Genomic DNA, 14,860 nt, shown 5'->3' with positions numbered 1-14,860 from the left:
GTATAGAGTTTGCGTTTACTTAGCCATGAGCTATTGTCAGTCAGTGAGTGCTTGTCACTCAGTGAGTGTGTGACATGTGCTACTGTGTGTCGAAACTGCCAGGTGCATGTATGCAAAGTGAATGATAGGTAGCAAGTGCTGCACGTGCACTTCTGCCATGCAGTCGCAGTGCTTTAGTAAGGATCCCATACCACACAGCAATACTCTTATCAGAGGATGGACAGGTGTAGTGTAGGCAGTCTGTTTAGTGGACTTGTTGCATCTTCTAAGTATTCTGCCAATAAAACTCTGACTACTTGTCACGACTAATATGTAGCCACTTAATGGAACCACAGAAAACTTTATTAATACATTTGGTGCAGGTGGTGCTTCATAGCTCATAAACATTTGAAGAAAACAATTTTTTGTGTAACACTGCTGCTGATAAAACATTGCTGCTGGTTTTTATTGAAATAATCATCAGGCAACCTGTGCAATAATAAACAGAATACACAAGATAAATTTGCTGATATGACTATTGATGCAATGAATTGTGATGAACATGCTCACAAAAATGTGTTAACATAAATCTAACACTTTCACATACAACTGTTATACAACAACGTATATGACGCCACTCTTACTTTGGTGGCAAAGACAAAAATGAAATCATAAAAATAATTTTGTCCTACTAAAAATAAAATGTACAGCATGTCTCAAACCTTTTGTGCCAGATTGAAACAGGTGATAGTGAGTCCACACCCGATTATTTTGAGGTAGGGAACTAATGGTCAGAAATGCACATTTATTGTGTTATGGACATACACAGCATACTCAGCATAACAACAACATAATTCATCAAAGCGAAGACCGCTAGTCGCAATGCATGTAGTTTAGTGGTGCGTGATGCAGTTATGCCACACTCTCGCAAGGATCCAGAGTGTTTTATTGTACACTGGAACAGGTTGTGGGTGATAAACAGCGTATGCTCCTGACCACCAAACAGATGTACTGTACTCAACTTAGCTCATAACATGTGTGTCATGTGATGACTGCATGTGCTGCACCGGTGCATTAACCTGTGCCTCATGCACACCACTATCCCTGGTGTCAGTTGTGCATTGCGTCAGACAGCTTGTGATGTGCCCGTGGTGAGGTGTGTTACTGTGTGCAGTGCATAATCTGTGGAACACTACTCATCACGAGAGGTGGCAGGCATGCATTTACTTTATGGTACAGCAGGAGGTAGTGCCCATAAAACAGCATGAATGTACTGAGAACGCTTTTCTGTTAGGCATTATTTGTATTGGAAGAAGTTTATCTCTATGGGTACCCATTTACAAGAGATGCAGTCATTCACACTACAGAGAGCTGGCCAAAGTTCCCACAAAAGACAAGTCCAAACACCAGACTTTGAGGAGATGATGTTGGATTGTGTGTCCAATGGCCCAGCAATAAGCACCCTTCAACTTGCACATAAAACACACAGTTCAATGGATACAGTGTGGAGCATACAGGTGGAACAGGTATTACACACCTATCATAAAGAACATGTACAGGCATTGGGACCAAGAGATTTTGAACCCCTCATTCACTTCTGTCAATGGATTAACCACCACAGTACTGTAGTTCCAAACTTTGTACAGTTTGTATTATGAGGCCTCATTCACCTATGATGGTGTTTTTAATAGCCTTGTCTGTAGTGAATAATGGAACTGACAGTTTACATACATATATACAAAATAGTCAAATACAACACATTTGCACAGTGTTAACTGTTACCTGGTGATAGGACATGTGTTAACACATCCGAAAATAACTTCCATGTATTAGAGGAAGCTGTAGAAGGTAATAACAGTAGAAGAAGACAGAGGGTGGAATAGATACAAAAACTAATTGAAGACATTGGGTGCAAGAAGTACTGTGAAATGTCAGTGTTGTCACAGGAGAGGAATTCGTGGTGGGCTGCATCAAACCAGTCAGAAGACTGATGACTCAAAAAAACCTTTTATGAAAGATGAAATGGATGTATACAGCTGAGTAATCTTAGTACTCTGTCTGTTTCTATGTTACCTGCATTTATGTGATGTGCATTCTGCATACTGATGAACTAGACATTTAATTTCTGTTTACTGCTCGTAGATTTATGCAATGATGATTTGGTATAATATGCAGACAACATGTAGCTGTCAATAATTAAGCAGAGAATCCAGTAGATGTTTACAGTTGTCTTCACAGATACGTGCTGCTTAACCGTAAGTGATCTATGAACTCTTACTGATAGTTATATATATAAAAAACTATGGCTTGTATTTCATATGTAGTACCATATTAAGAGTATTGTGACATTACAAGAATAAATAAACATCGACATTAACCTTAGTGAACTGCAACGACCTATACTTTTGTTCTTCATATGCAGAATTTGAGATGCACTATAACATTAAAGGACTACAGTGAACTTATGTATTAACATTAATGAAGTGTAAGTAAGCACATTTTTATCAGCATGGTGTTAATGGCCTAGTAACCCTTGAATTACAATTAACATTGTAGAAATGTGCTGATGAACCATTGTACTTTTTATATGATCAGAAACCCTCACTTAACCCTTTCACTGCTGTGTGCATGCACACATGAACTGCTATGCTGTTCCCCAGGTGTTGTGGAAATGTCTACATGCGCTGCTTGGGTTTTCCTACAGTGATATGGAAGTCTGAATGTGTCCCGAGCTGTCGAACTCTCACTGCTGCGGATGAGTTACCTCCACATCTCAGTGAATAAATCGCATTCGGGAGGACGACGGTTCAATCCCGTCTCCGGCCATCCTGATTTAGGTTTTCCATGATTTCCCTAAATCGTTTCAGGCAAATGTCGGGATGGTTCCTTTGAAAGGGCATGGCCGATTTCCTTCCCAATCCTTCCCTAAACCGAGCTTGCGCTCCGTCTCTAATGACCTCGTTGTCGACGGGACGTTAAACACTACCCACCACCACCATCAGTGAATAAACACGTTTTGAGTATTTATCATACAATTTATGTGCCTCATTGTGTGAAAAAATTTCATTTTGATATATTGAATCATTTATGAGATATGATGATTATATGACCATGATTTGCGATGCGCCAGGATGTGAATGGGTGCATTGTACATGACCCTCCTCCAGGTGTAAAATCTAATAACTATACAATGAAATGAGATATCCTTCTGCTCTCAGTTTTAATAAAATTTTGATATCTTATTTACATTTCATTCACTGCACTGTATGAACTAAAACCACCCATACACAAGGTTTACACAGTATGTTTTTACCTCTGCAAAATGTTTAAAATATCGTGCAATGTTATACTTAATTTGATGCAGCTCTGTAAGTATGATGGATAATGAAAAGAAATTCAGTTCTTTATCAATTGAATATATCAGACTGCAGGTTGTCCATAAATCAAATTTTTTCACCTGATAATTTTTGAAAAATTATTGGCCAGAATGCCTTTTGGGAGGACAGGCACTGGCATGAAGCGAGCAGTATAACTATAACAATAGCTGACTCAGCACAGAATGCAAAGAGCACAAATGTAACAGCACAAAGATTAATAGCGATTATAGATTCAGCTACAGGTAATTTGATCTATTAGTCAATAATTACATGAGAGGAAAGGCATATATTAGGTGCAAACAAAGTTATTAGAATATAAATAGTAACTTCTTTTATTTGTATAATACTTCAAAAGAAAATCTGCAGAGCTATTGAAGCTGCAGTATATGTCTGCCTAAACTGCTCTGTTCTGCATTTCTTTAGGGAATCTCTTGGTCTCTATCATCCTATTATATTTTGGTTGACAATTTATTCATAAGAAAATGGTTATGTTCACAGTTTACTTTTACATGGACATAGAGACACAAAAATGGAATGTATCACATCACCCACCTGCTTAATTTTAAACATCTAGCTGCACACAGTGCAGGACTAACACAAACTGACTGCCATTTTACAAAATAATGTCTACAATTTGTGAACTTTTGTAAGAGACTGAGAACTTAAAATGAGAGAGCTTCTTCAGCTACACTGTACGTTGTTGCAGGGAGAGCGTAATGAGCAACTGAAGGACTTCACATACAGTGTGTGATGGCATGAAACTGTCTGGTTTTTACTGCCTCCAAGTAGTCATCCATACTGGGGAATCTACCTACAGTCATGGAGTCAGTGGTTAGGGCCATGTGCATTGACTGTACGCTACAACATTTTGCAGTCACGTGACTGAAACAGAATGGAGTTAGTTATACATTGGAGTCATCATGGATTACTCAGTGACTGTCACTGAGTTCACACAATAATTGCATACTGTTATTTAACACAAGCTGCCCATCAGCACTTTTACGGAATTGTACAAAATTTAGGAAAGTTTTAGCAGACTATAACTATTTTGCCCCTAAAGGAGACCGCTCACCAAAAAGCAGAAGCATTGAGTCATTGACAGATATGCACAAAAAACAAAGAAATCTTGCTAACTTTCAGAATAAATCCTTTTCTCTAGCTACAGGACACACACACACGCGCACACACACGTGCCTGTGCACCTACACAGTCCATGCTGCCCACATTGCAGTTTGGCAGATGGTGTATGGTGGGTGGTGGTTATATCAGATAGGGTGGCTGGAGGCGGAGAGATGCAGGAGGCAGAAAGAGCAGTTGCAGGTGGGCAGCTAGTGGGGTTGAGGGAGACAGCAAATTTTCTGGCTAGGAATGCAGGAGGGAGGGATGATGGTGCATGTACTATGCATGTGATGCACGAGTTTCAGAGCCAGTGGGGAGTGGAACATGATGAAGGTGACATGGAGACGTGAATTGGGAGGGGCTGATAGAACAGAGGAAGGGAAAACTGTTGAGTGGAGGGTGTGGGAATAGTGGGTTAATAGAGATTGAGACCAGGAGGGATACACGTGCAAAAGATGGGTTGCAAGGATGACTCGGATCTGCATAGTTCAGAAAAGATGGTAGTGGGGGGAAAGATACACATGGCCCAGGCTGTGAAGCAGCCCTTGAAATCTAGCATATTGTGCTCAACTGCATGTTGTGACACCAGGAGTTCAACTTTGTTTTCAGCCACAATTTGTCAGTGGCCATTCAGTCTGGTGGACAACTGGTTTGTTGTCATACTAACCTAAAAAGCTGTGCAGTGATTGCAGCATAGTTGATGTACGACATGGTGGTTTTCCCAGGTGGCCCTGCCTCTGATGGGATAGAATAAGCCTGTGACAGTACTGGTGTAGGAGGAGGTGCTAGGCTAGTGGATTGTTCAGGTTTTGCACCTGGGTCTTCCATAGGGACGTGATCCCTATGGTAAGGGATTGGGATTGGGAGTGGGAGTGGCATAAGGATGGACTAGGATGTTGTGTAGGTTGGGTGAATGACAAAACGCCACTTTAGGAGGGGTGGAAAGGGTCTTGTGCAGTGTGTCCCTCATTTCAGGCTATGATGATAGATAATCAAAGCCCTGGCGATGGAAATGGTTTAGTTGTTCCAGTCCAGGGAGTTCTCGTCACTGTACTGTACTGTGTGTGGGTGGCCAGACTTTTTTCAAAGTGTTTTTTGGTGTGGAAGAAATGACAGGTGTCGAAATGCAGGTTTTATTGGTGGTTAGTGGGTTAAATTTGGACAGACGTGAATAGAGCCATCAGAGAGATGGATTTCAGCATCAAGGAAGATGGCATATTGGGCTTAAAAGTACCAGGTGAATCAGATGGGAGAGATGGTGTTGAGATTATAAAACAATGAGGACAGTGTGTGTTGGCCCTGAATCCAGATCATGAAGATGTCATCAATGAATCTGAACGATATAAGGGGTTTGGGGTTTTGGAAGGACAGGAATGTTTCCTCTAAATGGCCCATAAAAAATTGGCATTGGAGAGTGCCATGTGTGTGTCCATGGCTGTGCCACGAATTTGTTTATGTACCATTCTCTCAAAGGAGAGGTAGTTGTGTGTCAAGATATAATTGGTAACATGTATGTGGAATAACTTAGTGGGTTTTGGATTTGGAGTATGCTGGGAGAGGTAGCATTCGATAATGGCAAGGCCATGGGCATGATGGATGTTAGTGTATAGGAAGGTGGGGTCAGCAGTGACGAGCAGGTATCCAGCAGGTAAAGGGTTGGGAATGGTGGAGAGTAGGTGAGGGAAGTGGTTAGTATCTTTGTTGTGAGAGCCTAGGATACAGGCGTTCCATGAGTGGTGTTGCTCAACCAGAGTGAAAATTCTTTCAGTAGGAGTGCAATAACCCTCTACAATGTTGCATCCAGGATTTTTGGGTTCTTGGATTTTGGGAAGTGTGTAAAGGGTGAGTTTTGGGAGGTGGCATTGGGGTGAAGAGGGAGGTGGACTTGGGGAGAGGTACTGGGCTGGGCCTAAGGATTTCAGTAGGGATTGGGGGCTATATTGGACTTCTGGGGTGGGATCACTCACCAACTCTCCACATTCCCACCTCTTTTCCTCCTGGATCCCTACTCCTCACTGTTGATGCCACCTCCCTATGCACCAACATCCATCATGCCCATGACCTTGCTGCCATAAGACACTGTTTCTCCCATCGTCCTTCAGATTCTAAGCTCACTACCTCATTCCACATACACCTTACCAGCTATATCCCAACACATAACTACTTCTCCTTCCAGAGGAAGGTATACAAACAAATCTGTGGCAAGGCAATGGGCATCTTCCTACACCAAATTTTTTATGAGCCATCTAGAGGAAACGTTTGTCTCCTCCCAAAATACCAAACCCATTGTCTGGTTTAAGTTCATTGATGATATCTTCATGATATGGATTCTGGGTCAATTGCTTTACAATCTCAGCACTTTCTCTCCCATCCACTTCACCTGCCGTGTGCCTGGGTGGTGACCACCACCACTCTGATGGCTCCACCATTACTTCTGTCCATATTAAACCCACTAACCACCAGCAGTACCTGCGTTTCGACAGCTTTCATCCCTTCCACACCAAAAAATCCCTCTCATAGAGCTGGGAAGGGAAGGGAAGGGAAGGGAAGGGAAGGGAAGGGAAGGGAAGGGAGAAAGATTGATTGGATTTAACTTCTTGTTGTCATCGAGGTCATTAGAGACGGAGTGCAGGCTAGGACTGTGGAAAGGACTTGGGAGGGAAATCAGCCATACCTTTTCAAAGGAACCATCCCAGCATTTGAGTGGAGCAATTTGGTGAAATTATGGAAAACCTAAATCTGGATGGCCAGGCGTGGTTTCCCATACATCCTCGTCACCCATGGTTGGTGTATCTGCAGTGATAAGAACTCCCTTGCCCAATATGAGTATGGTGAAGGTCTCATAAGAGCCTTCACAAGTAGGCACTACCCCCAACCCTAGTCTGGAAACAGATTTCCTGTGCCATACCCCATAGCCTCACAAACCCCTAACCCTGTCACCACCAACAAGAATCAGTTACAAGTGCTCACCTTGTCACCCAGAATCATCCTAAACTGGAACAACTGAATAATATCCTTTGTCAGGGCACTGATTACCTATCATCATGTACTGAAATGAGGGACGTCTTACCCAAGATCCTTCCCACCTCTTCTGAAGCAGTGTTCTGTTGCTCGCCTAACCTGCACATCATCCTAGTCCATCCCTATGCCACTCCCTCTCCCCACCTCTTGCCACAGGACTGTGGAAGACACAGGTGCAAGACCAACCTGGCACTTCCTGCTCCAGTCCGGTCACAGGCTTACCCTATCCCATCAGAGGCAGGGCCACCAGTGAAAGCAGCCATGTCAAATATCAAATGTGTTGCAATCACTTCACAGCTCTTTATGTCAGGATCACAACGAACCAGTTGTGCACCAGAATGAATGGCCACCATGGAACTGTGGCCGAGAATAAAGCTGACCACCCTGCGGCACACGTGCAACTGAATGCCATATGCTCCATTTCAGTGGCTGCTTCACAACCCAGGCCATCAGTATCCTTCAATACACCGCTAGCTTTTCTGAACTATGCAGATAGGAGTTATCCTTGCAACACATCCAGACCTTCCACCTAACACTTCCCCTACTTCTGTCCTACCACCCTTTCCCAATTCACATGTCCACTCCCCACTTACTCCAATACCTGTGCATCAAATCCCTGGCCTGTTCACCTGCCATCCCTCCTTCATGCATTTATAGGCAGCAAATTGGCTGCCTTCCACAAAGCCACTAGATAAGATGATAAGAAATCCATCAGTGAAATAAAAAGAGTTCGCTGTAGTGTACCTCTTCGTACCTCCCACCTCTGTGTCCCTCTACGCATCCCATCTGACGTAACACAGCCATCCATCTGCTGAACTGCAATCTGGGCACTGTGTGCCCAGCTGGCACTATGTAGGGGGCCAGGCATGTGTGCGTGCATTTGTGGGTTGGCAGGTGGGTGGGTGCACGCGCACATTAGCAGTTTGGTTACTGTTCAGCGATACATTAAATACATTGTGCCAATGAAACAGACTCTTACACTGCAACAGTATCCTGTGATGTATTTTAACCAGACAATTTCCAACCCACCTTCCATCCCTCCTCTCTCTCTCTCTCTCTCTCTCTCTCTCTCTCTCTCTCTCTCTCTCTCTCTCTCTCGTTCTCTCTCATGCTCCTTTTCTCTTCCTCCCCCTCTCTCTTTTCTCCTTAAGAGTTGTCTTATAAAGAAAATATACTGCTCCTTCTGTGGATCTATGTTCACCCTGTATGTCACAGATTGACTATGTGTGAAACATGCTTTTCTGAGAGTGATTTACCATGTACCACAACCAGTTTCCACCCTAAAATTTGTGTAGCATTTGATACAAATGACTATGAAGTTCCTGTCCTAAGAGAAGGCAAACAATTGCTCCCAAGCAAAATCTTACTTCTGTTTTTGTATGTGGACGTTTCATTCGCTACCAATATTCTCAGAGTACTACGTAATATTCATGTCTGTTGCTGGAAATAAAAGTTCATTTGCGTCGTGACTAATTTGAATAATTAGTTGTATTCTCATGACTGGCATTTCTGGGTGTTACTGTTTTTATAAGCAGCAATTTACTTTAGGTAGTATACCATATTGAGCAATTTTTCAAGTAATACCAATGCTGATTTACTTATTGATTCCAATTTCTTTTGTCCTCACCAAGCACTTCATCAATCTTCTTGTCAGTACATATTGGTATCTTTGTTTTTGGTGGCGACAAATAGAACTAGTGGTTGTGATATTGACAGGTTGTCCATCAAAAGCAGTTTGAAAACTGATTGTTATGACATTTAAGAAAGTGGATAAAACATTGCTCTGTAAATTAACTGATAAGACCAATTTCTTCATGTGGGGCACCTCAGCCGTATGTTTGTTAAAAGACATTTTGAAGTTTCCCACCTCAGCTATTTTTTGACAAGTATTCACTTTATTACATCTTGCAAGATCTGCAAATTTTGACCTTACAGGCCATTTCCAAACTTCGTAGGTTTCAATGTATTGTACAATTATGCGATTATAAAATGGAGGATACAGCCAGTCAGAAAGTGAGCACATAACATGCAAGTATCAGAATTAACAGTTGATGTTCAACAATGAAAGTGAGCACATATAGTAACATGACATTAGTCATGAAGATGACTATTACTGCATGCAATAAGCTTAATGGTTTTTACTCTAATACTTGCAGGTTATGTACTCACTCACTGGTCAGCTATATCCACCATTTTATAATCGGATAATTGTAGAATATGTTGACATTTTCTGTGCTTAAAAATGAACTGTAAAGCCAATATTGGCCAGTTATGCAAGATGAAATAATGTGAATGCTTGTCAGAAACCCTTGAGGTGGGAAACTTCAAAAGTCTTTAAAAATGATAAGAAATCCATCAGTGAAATAAAAAGAGTTCGCTGTAGTGTTTGTCTCCAAGTGATAACTAACTGAGTTTTACTTTGTTCAGTTTTGTTAAATTTGTTCTTGTTTGGCAGTTAATAGATATGGGAGTTAAAATATTGAGTTACTCAGAAATAATTGTTAGCATCATTTTTCACTTTGAACTGTCTTGATAAGAAGGAGTGATATTTTAAATTTTTCTTTTGTTTCAGCGTCATCACATCAGAGAGAGAAGTTTGTCAGTTGTAAATTTATTCTTGGAAGAAATGGCAAAAGAAGCAAAGAATATAATAACAACAATATGTGATGAACAGTGTATAATGAGTGATAAGGTAAATTTTGAGATATTTTCTTCTTGAAACTTGTAGTTTAGTACTTTTCATTAGAGGTAGCATTATGAAATATCTGTATATTACATAACAAAAACTTAATACATTTTCTTTGCTAGCTTCATATATCACACACTCTTTTGGTGTTAGGAATTTTCATCAGAAAAAAGTTACTTGTTTTGGAAATTTATTTTGGCTATTATAGTGTCTTAGCTCATGTCCTGTTCATTATTCAGCATTGTATATGTGCAATTAGTCTGGTGTACTGGATACTGTGTACAGATTGGGTCCCATGGGTTTATTAACAAATTTATTTAGGTGAGATTGTAACTGCAGAAATAAAAATTTATCAAAAGGTTTCTGTTTCTGTTATTACTTTATGTAGCAACGTAGTTAAAAACAATTTCTGTGTTTGATACAACTGCCATTTGTAAGAGTGTGTAGATGGATCATGATGCAACAAAGCTGCCACCACTGCAGTGAATAGCAGTCAGTGAGCATCCATGCCATCTAGAATATCCTCTTTGCTTTGCTGTTCAGAAACTATCTCTCCATCGTGTCTGTACCACTACTCATTACAGTTCACAGAGATAAATATGGGCACAGCCAAGCCATTGGATCCCTGAAATGTGGAAAACAGTCATCTAGAGTGGTGAATCGTTATATAAATTTATACACGCCAATGACAGTGTGACTATGAGGAGAACGACATGCATTCTGCTTGCAAGCAAGGCACCATTGAGGCAGATCATTAATGTATTTACATAGTGTAAAATAGGAGGCCCGATACGACTGTCAATCATGTGCATCTTTGTTATCGTGTACAACACCCTGTAAGTGACCTGAACCTTCAGTGAGGTAGCACATACTCTGATCACTACCCAGTTGCGTCAGAATCCTATTGGTTGGCGTAAACTGAGATGTGCGTGTGCTGGACCCAGCTTTGACCAATCTTTTTGGTTGAGTGGTCATGGATCAAGATAGCTCCCTAACTCATCAGGTGTCTTGTGGAATTCATATTGCAACATCTTTCCACCATGATCTGTGCGAGAGTGAGTATGACACACTGTTAGGTGTCTGTAATATCTCACTGATGAAACTAGCGAGTAATATATGGTGAGAAACGTAGTGTGGTGCTGCAGTGCTAAGACACTGGACTTACATCCACGAGGACTGTGATTCAAATTGCTGTCAGCCCATCCTGATGCAAGTCTTCTGTAATTTCCCTAAATCACATCAGGAGAATGCCATGACTTTGTTTTGAAATGGTGTAGGCTAGCTGATTTTCTTTACATCTGTCCTGAATCTGAACTTGTGCTCCATCTCAAATGACTTTGTCTTGAATCTCCCTTTATATAGGAAGAAATGTCATTTGCCTACAGAGTAAGAGTACTGAATTTCTCTCTCTCTCTCTCTCTACCGTGCATGTGCACCCCCCCCCCCCCCCCCCCCCACACACACACACACACACACTTGCTACAATGTAATCCAGCTGGTTAGAAATTGCTCATTGGATCCATATTACAAGAACTTAAAGGACAAAGTGTAGTAACCACAACCAAAAGCGGGAACGCCTTGGGGAAGCCGCCGGCGGTGGAGCACGCACCACCGGGTAAACACAGGACGAGTCGGATGACAGACCAACAACAACTGACAACAACCGACCACGACCGACTATGAGCGACACAACGAGGAAGAGATAAACAACGGAGGCTTGTGGAAACCACAACACCAAACGTAAATCCACTCGGAACCAGAGCCAGGCAAATGTCAACAACGAGCAATGACCAGAACGCAGTACCACCGAGATAGAAACAAAATCCAGAGCGAGTACCAGACTGGCTGGACTAGGGCAAAGCGGGTCCCTATATACGAAACCGGAGGGAACGGCTATTGGCCGCTGTTTGCACGTGGCTTAGCGGTGGCGCCCTCGCTGCGCGGAATAGCTGCCGCAGAGGCGGAGCCCTCTATGGGCTGACCACATCCATTTGTTGTGCCGCGTGTTTGACATCCGTGGCGGAAGGTACTAGACAAAGGGTATACTTTAACATAATCTCTTGAAAATTGCTTATATCAGGCATTTTTATCTGCACCTATAATGCAAACAGAAAACATTGTATTATACTATTACTATAGGAGCTCTCTAGATTGTAATACATCTACATTTACATTTATATTCAACTAGCCACCAAGAAAAATATTACTTGTTGTAGACCATTTAATATGGTGTGTAGCTACATGAGAAAAATTATCGCATTTTTGTAATACTGTTTCGGTCAGACTGAAACATTGTGAATCCTGGCATTCTTTTTCTCAACTTCTTCAAACTCTTTATCTATTCCAATATCATAATGATGCGAACTGTGGTTGAGTAGTATTGTGAAATGAATAACTGTATCACAGTTAAAAGTGATTTGTTGTTGACACTGCACCCAGATAGTTTGAAAGGACATCTTTTCCTGCATTTTATACTCTTCTGAAATTCATGTATAAGGATGGTAATTAATTATACTTGGAAGATTATTGTAAAATCTTTGGAGACATCCTATACAGTTGAGGACATTGATCAAGGTACCAAAATGAGAACCCAAATGTTGTCTACACTCTCGATGTATGGCAGTAATGGGACCCAGTTCTATAGCACTGCAGAAAGCAACAAAGATCCAACTTCCGCCGGCATTATTAGTAAATGTTACAGTTCCATACCTCAACAGGTAAAACTGTAACCCCTAAAGGATCACATAGTTGTCTGTTTGTCTATCTGTCTGACTGGTAAGATATTTGTTTCTCAGGAATGGCAAGTGGTATCAGGTTGACATTTATGTCACATATAGTCTCTTGTCCCTTGGTGGTGCAAAAACTGTAAGGTTCTAAGTCAATGCAATCAAAATATACAGGCACATAAGTCACTCATTACGATACATATACACTCCTGGAAATGGAAAAAAGAACACATTGACACCGGTGTGCCAGACCCACCATACTTGCTCCGGACACTGCGAGAGGGCTGTACAAGCAATGATCACACGCACGGCACAGCGGACACACCAGGAACCGCGGTGTTGGCCGTCGAATGGCGCTAGCTGCGCAGCATTTGTGCACCGCCGCCGTCAGTGTCAGCCAGTTTGCCGTGGCATACGGAGTTCCATCGCAGTCTTTAACACTGGTAGCATGCCGCGACAGCGTGGACGTGAACCGTATGTGTAGTTGACGGATTTTGAGCGAGGGCGTATAGTGGGCATGCGGGAGGCCGGGTGGACGTACCGCCGAATTGCTGAACACGTGGGGCGTGAGGTCTCCACAGTACATCGATATTGTCGCCAGTGGTCGGCGGAAGGTGCACGTGCCCGTCGACCTGGGACCGGACCGCAGCGACGCACGGATGCACGCCAAGACCGTAGGATCCTACGCAGTGCCGTAGGGGACCGCACCGCCACTTCCCAGCAAATTAGGGACACTGTTGCTCCTGGGATATCGGCGAGGACCATTCGCAACCGTCTCCATGAAGCTGGGCTACGGTCCCGCACACCGTTAGGCCGTCTTCCGCTCACGCCCCAACATCGTGCAGCCCGCCTCCAGTGGTGTCGCGACAGGCGTGAATGGAGGGACGAATGGAGACGTGTCGTCTTCAGCGATGAGAGTCGCTTCTGCCTTGGTGCCAATGATGGTCGTATGCGTGTTTGGCGCCGTGCAGGTGAGCGCCACAATCAGGACTGCATACGACCGAGGCACACAGGGCCAACACCCGGCATCATGGTGTGGGGAGCGATCTCCTACACTGGCCGTACACCACTGGTGATCGTCGAGGGGACACTGAATAGTGCACGGTACATCCAAACCGTCATCGAACCCATCGTTCTACCATTCCTAGACCGGCAAGGGAACTTGCTGTTCCAACAGGACAATGCACGTCCGCATGTATCCCGTGCCACCCAACGTGCTCTAGAAGGTGTAAGTCAGCTACCCTGGTCAGCAAGATCTCCGGATCTGTCCCCCATTGAGCATGTTTGGGACTGGATGAAGCGTCGTCTCACGCGGTCTGCACGTCCAGCACGAACGCTGGTCCAACTGAGGCGCCAGGTGGAAATGGCATGGCAAGCCGTTCCACAGGACTACATCCAGCATCCCTACGATCGTCTCCATGGGAAAATAGCAGCCTGCATTGCTGTGAAAGGTGGATATACACTGTACTAGTGCCGACATTGTGCATGCTCTGTTGCCAGTGTCTATGTGCCTGTGGTTCTGTCGGTGTGATCATGTGATGTATCTGACCCCAGGAATGTGTCAATAAAGTTTCCCATTCCTGGGACAATGAATTCACGGTGTTCTTATTTTAATTTCCAGGAGTGTAGAATCACTATCAAAACCTATAGATAGGGATAGGAAAAGAATTGTTTTATTTTAAGGCTAAATTCAGTGTTTGTTTATTTTTTGCAGATTCGGTTTTCCCCCCACATTTGCTGATATTTTTTCTTGCCAGGTTCGGTGTTACTTTTTTTAAAATGTTGTTTTACCAAATTTGGTGTTCCTTTTTTACGAAATTTGGCACTTATTTACCATATGTGGTGGTGTCTTTTTTTATCAAATTTGGTGCTTTTTACCAAATTCAGTATTTGTTATTTCTAAATTAGATATTGTTTTTTCACCATAATTAGTGTTGTTTGTTGCCAGATTC

General features: G+C 42.7%; 1 protein-coding gene across 4 annotated transcripts in view; it reads left to right on the top strand.

The window, feature by feature from the left end:
• Positions 1 to 14,860, top strand: part of LOC124555677 (membrane-associated protein Hem-like) — a 180,894-nt gene that overhangs the window by 105,860 nt on the left and 60,174 nt on the right. For all 4 annotated transcript variants that reach the window (XM_047129678.1, XM_047129676.1, XM_047129677.1 and 1 more), the window contains exon 13: positions 10,069 to 10,188. In XM_047129678.1, coding sequence (XP_046985634.1) covers positions 10,069 to 10,188 — 120 coding nt within the window. The remainder of the gene's footprint in view (positions 1 to 10,068; positions 10,189 to 14,860) is intronic.

This window comes from Schistocerca americana, chromosome X (assembly GCF_021461395.2).
Source record: "Schistocerca americana isolate TAMUIC-IGC-003095 chromosome X, iqSchAmer2.1, whole genome shotgun sequence".
In the NCBI taxonomy this organism is placed as follows: Eukaryota; Metazoa; Arthropoda; class Insecta; order Orthoptera; family Acrididae; genus Schistocerca; species Schistocerca americana.
This window is presented reverse-complemented; position numbering and strand designations above follow the sequence as displayed.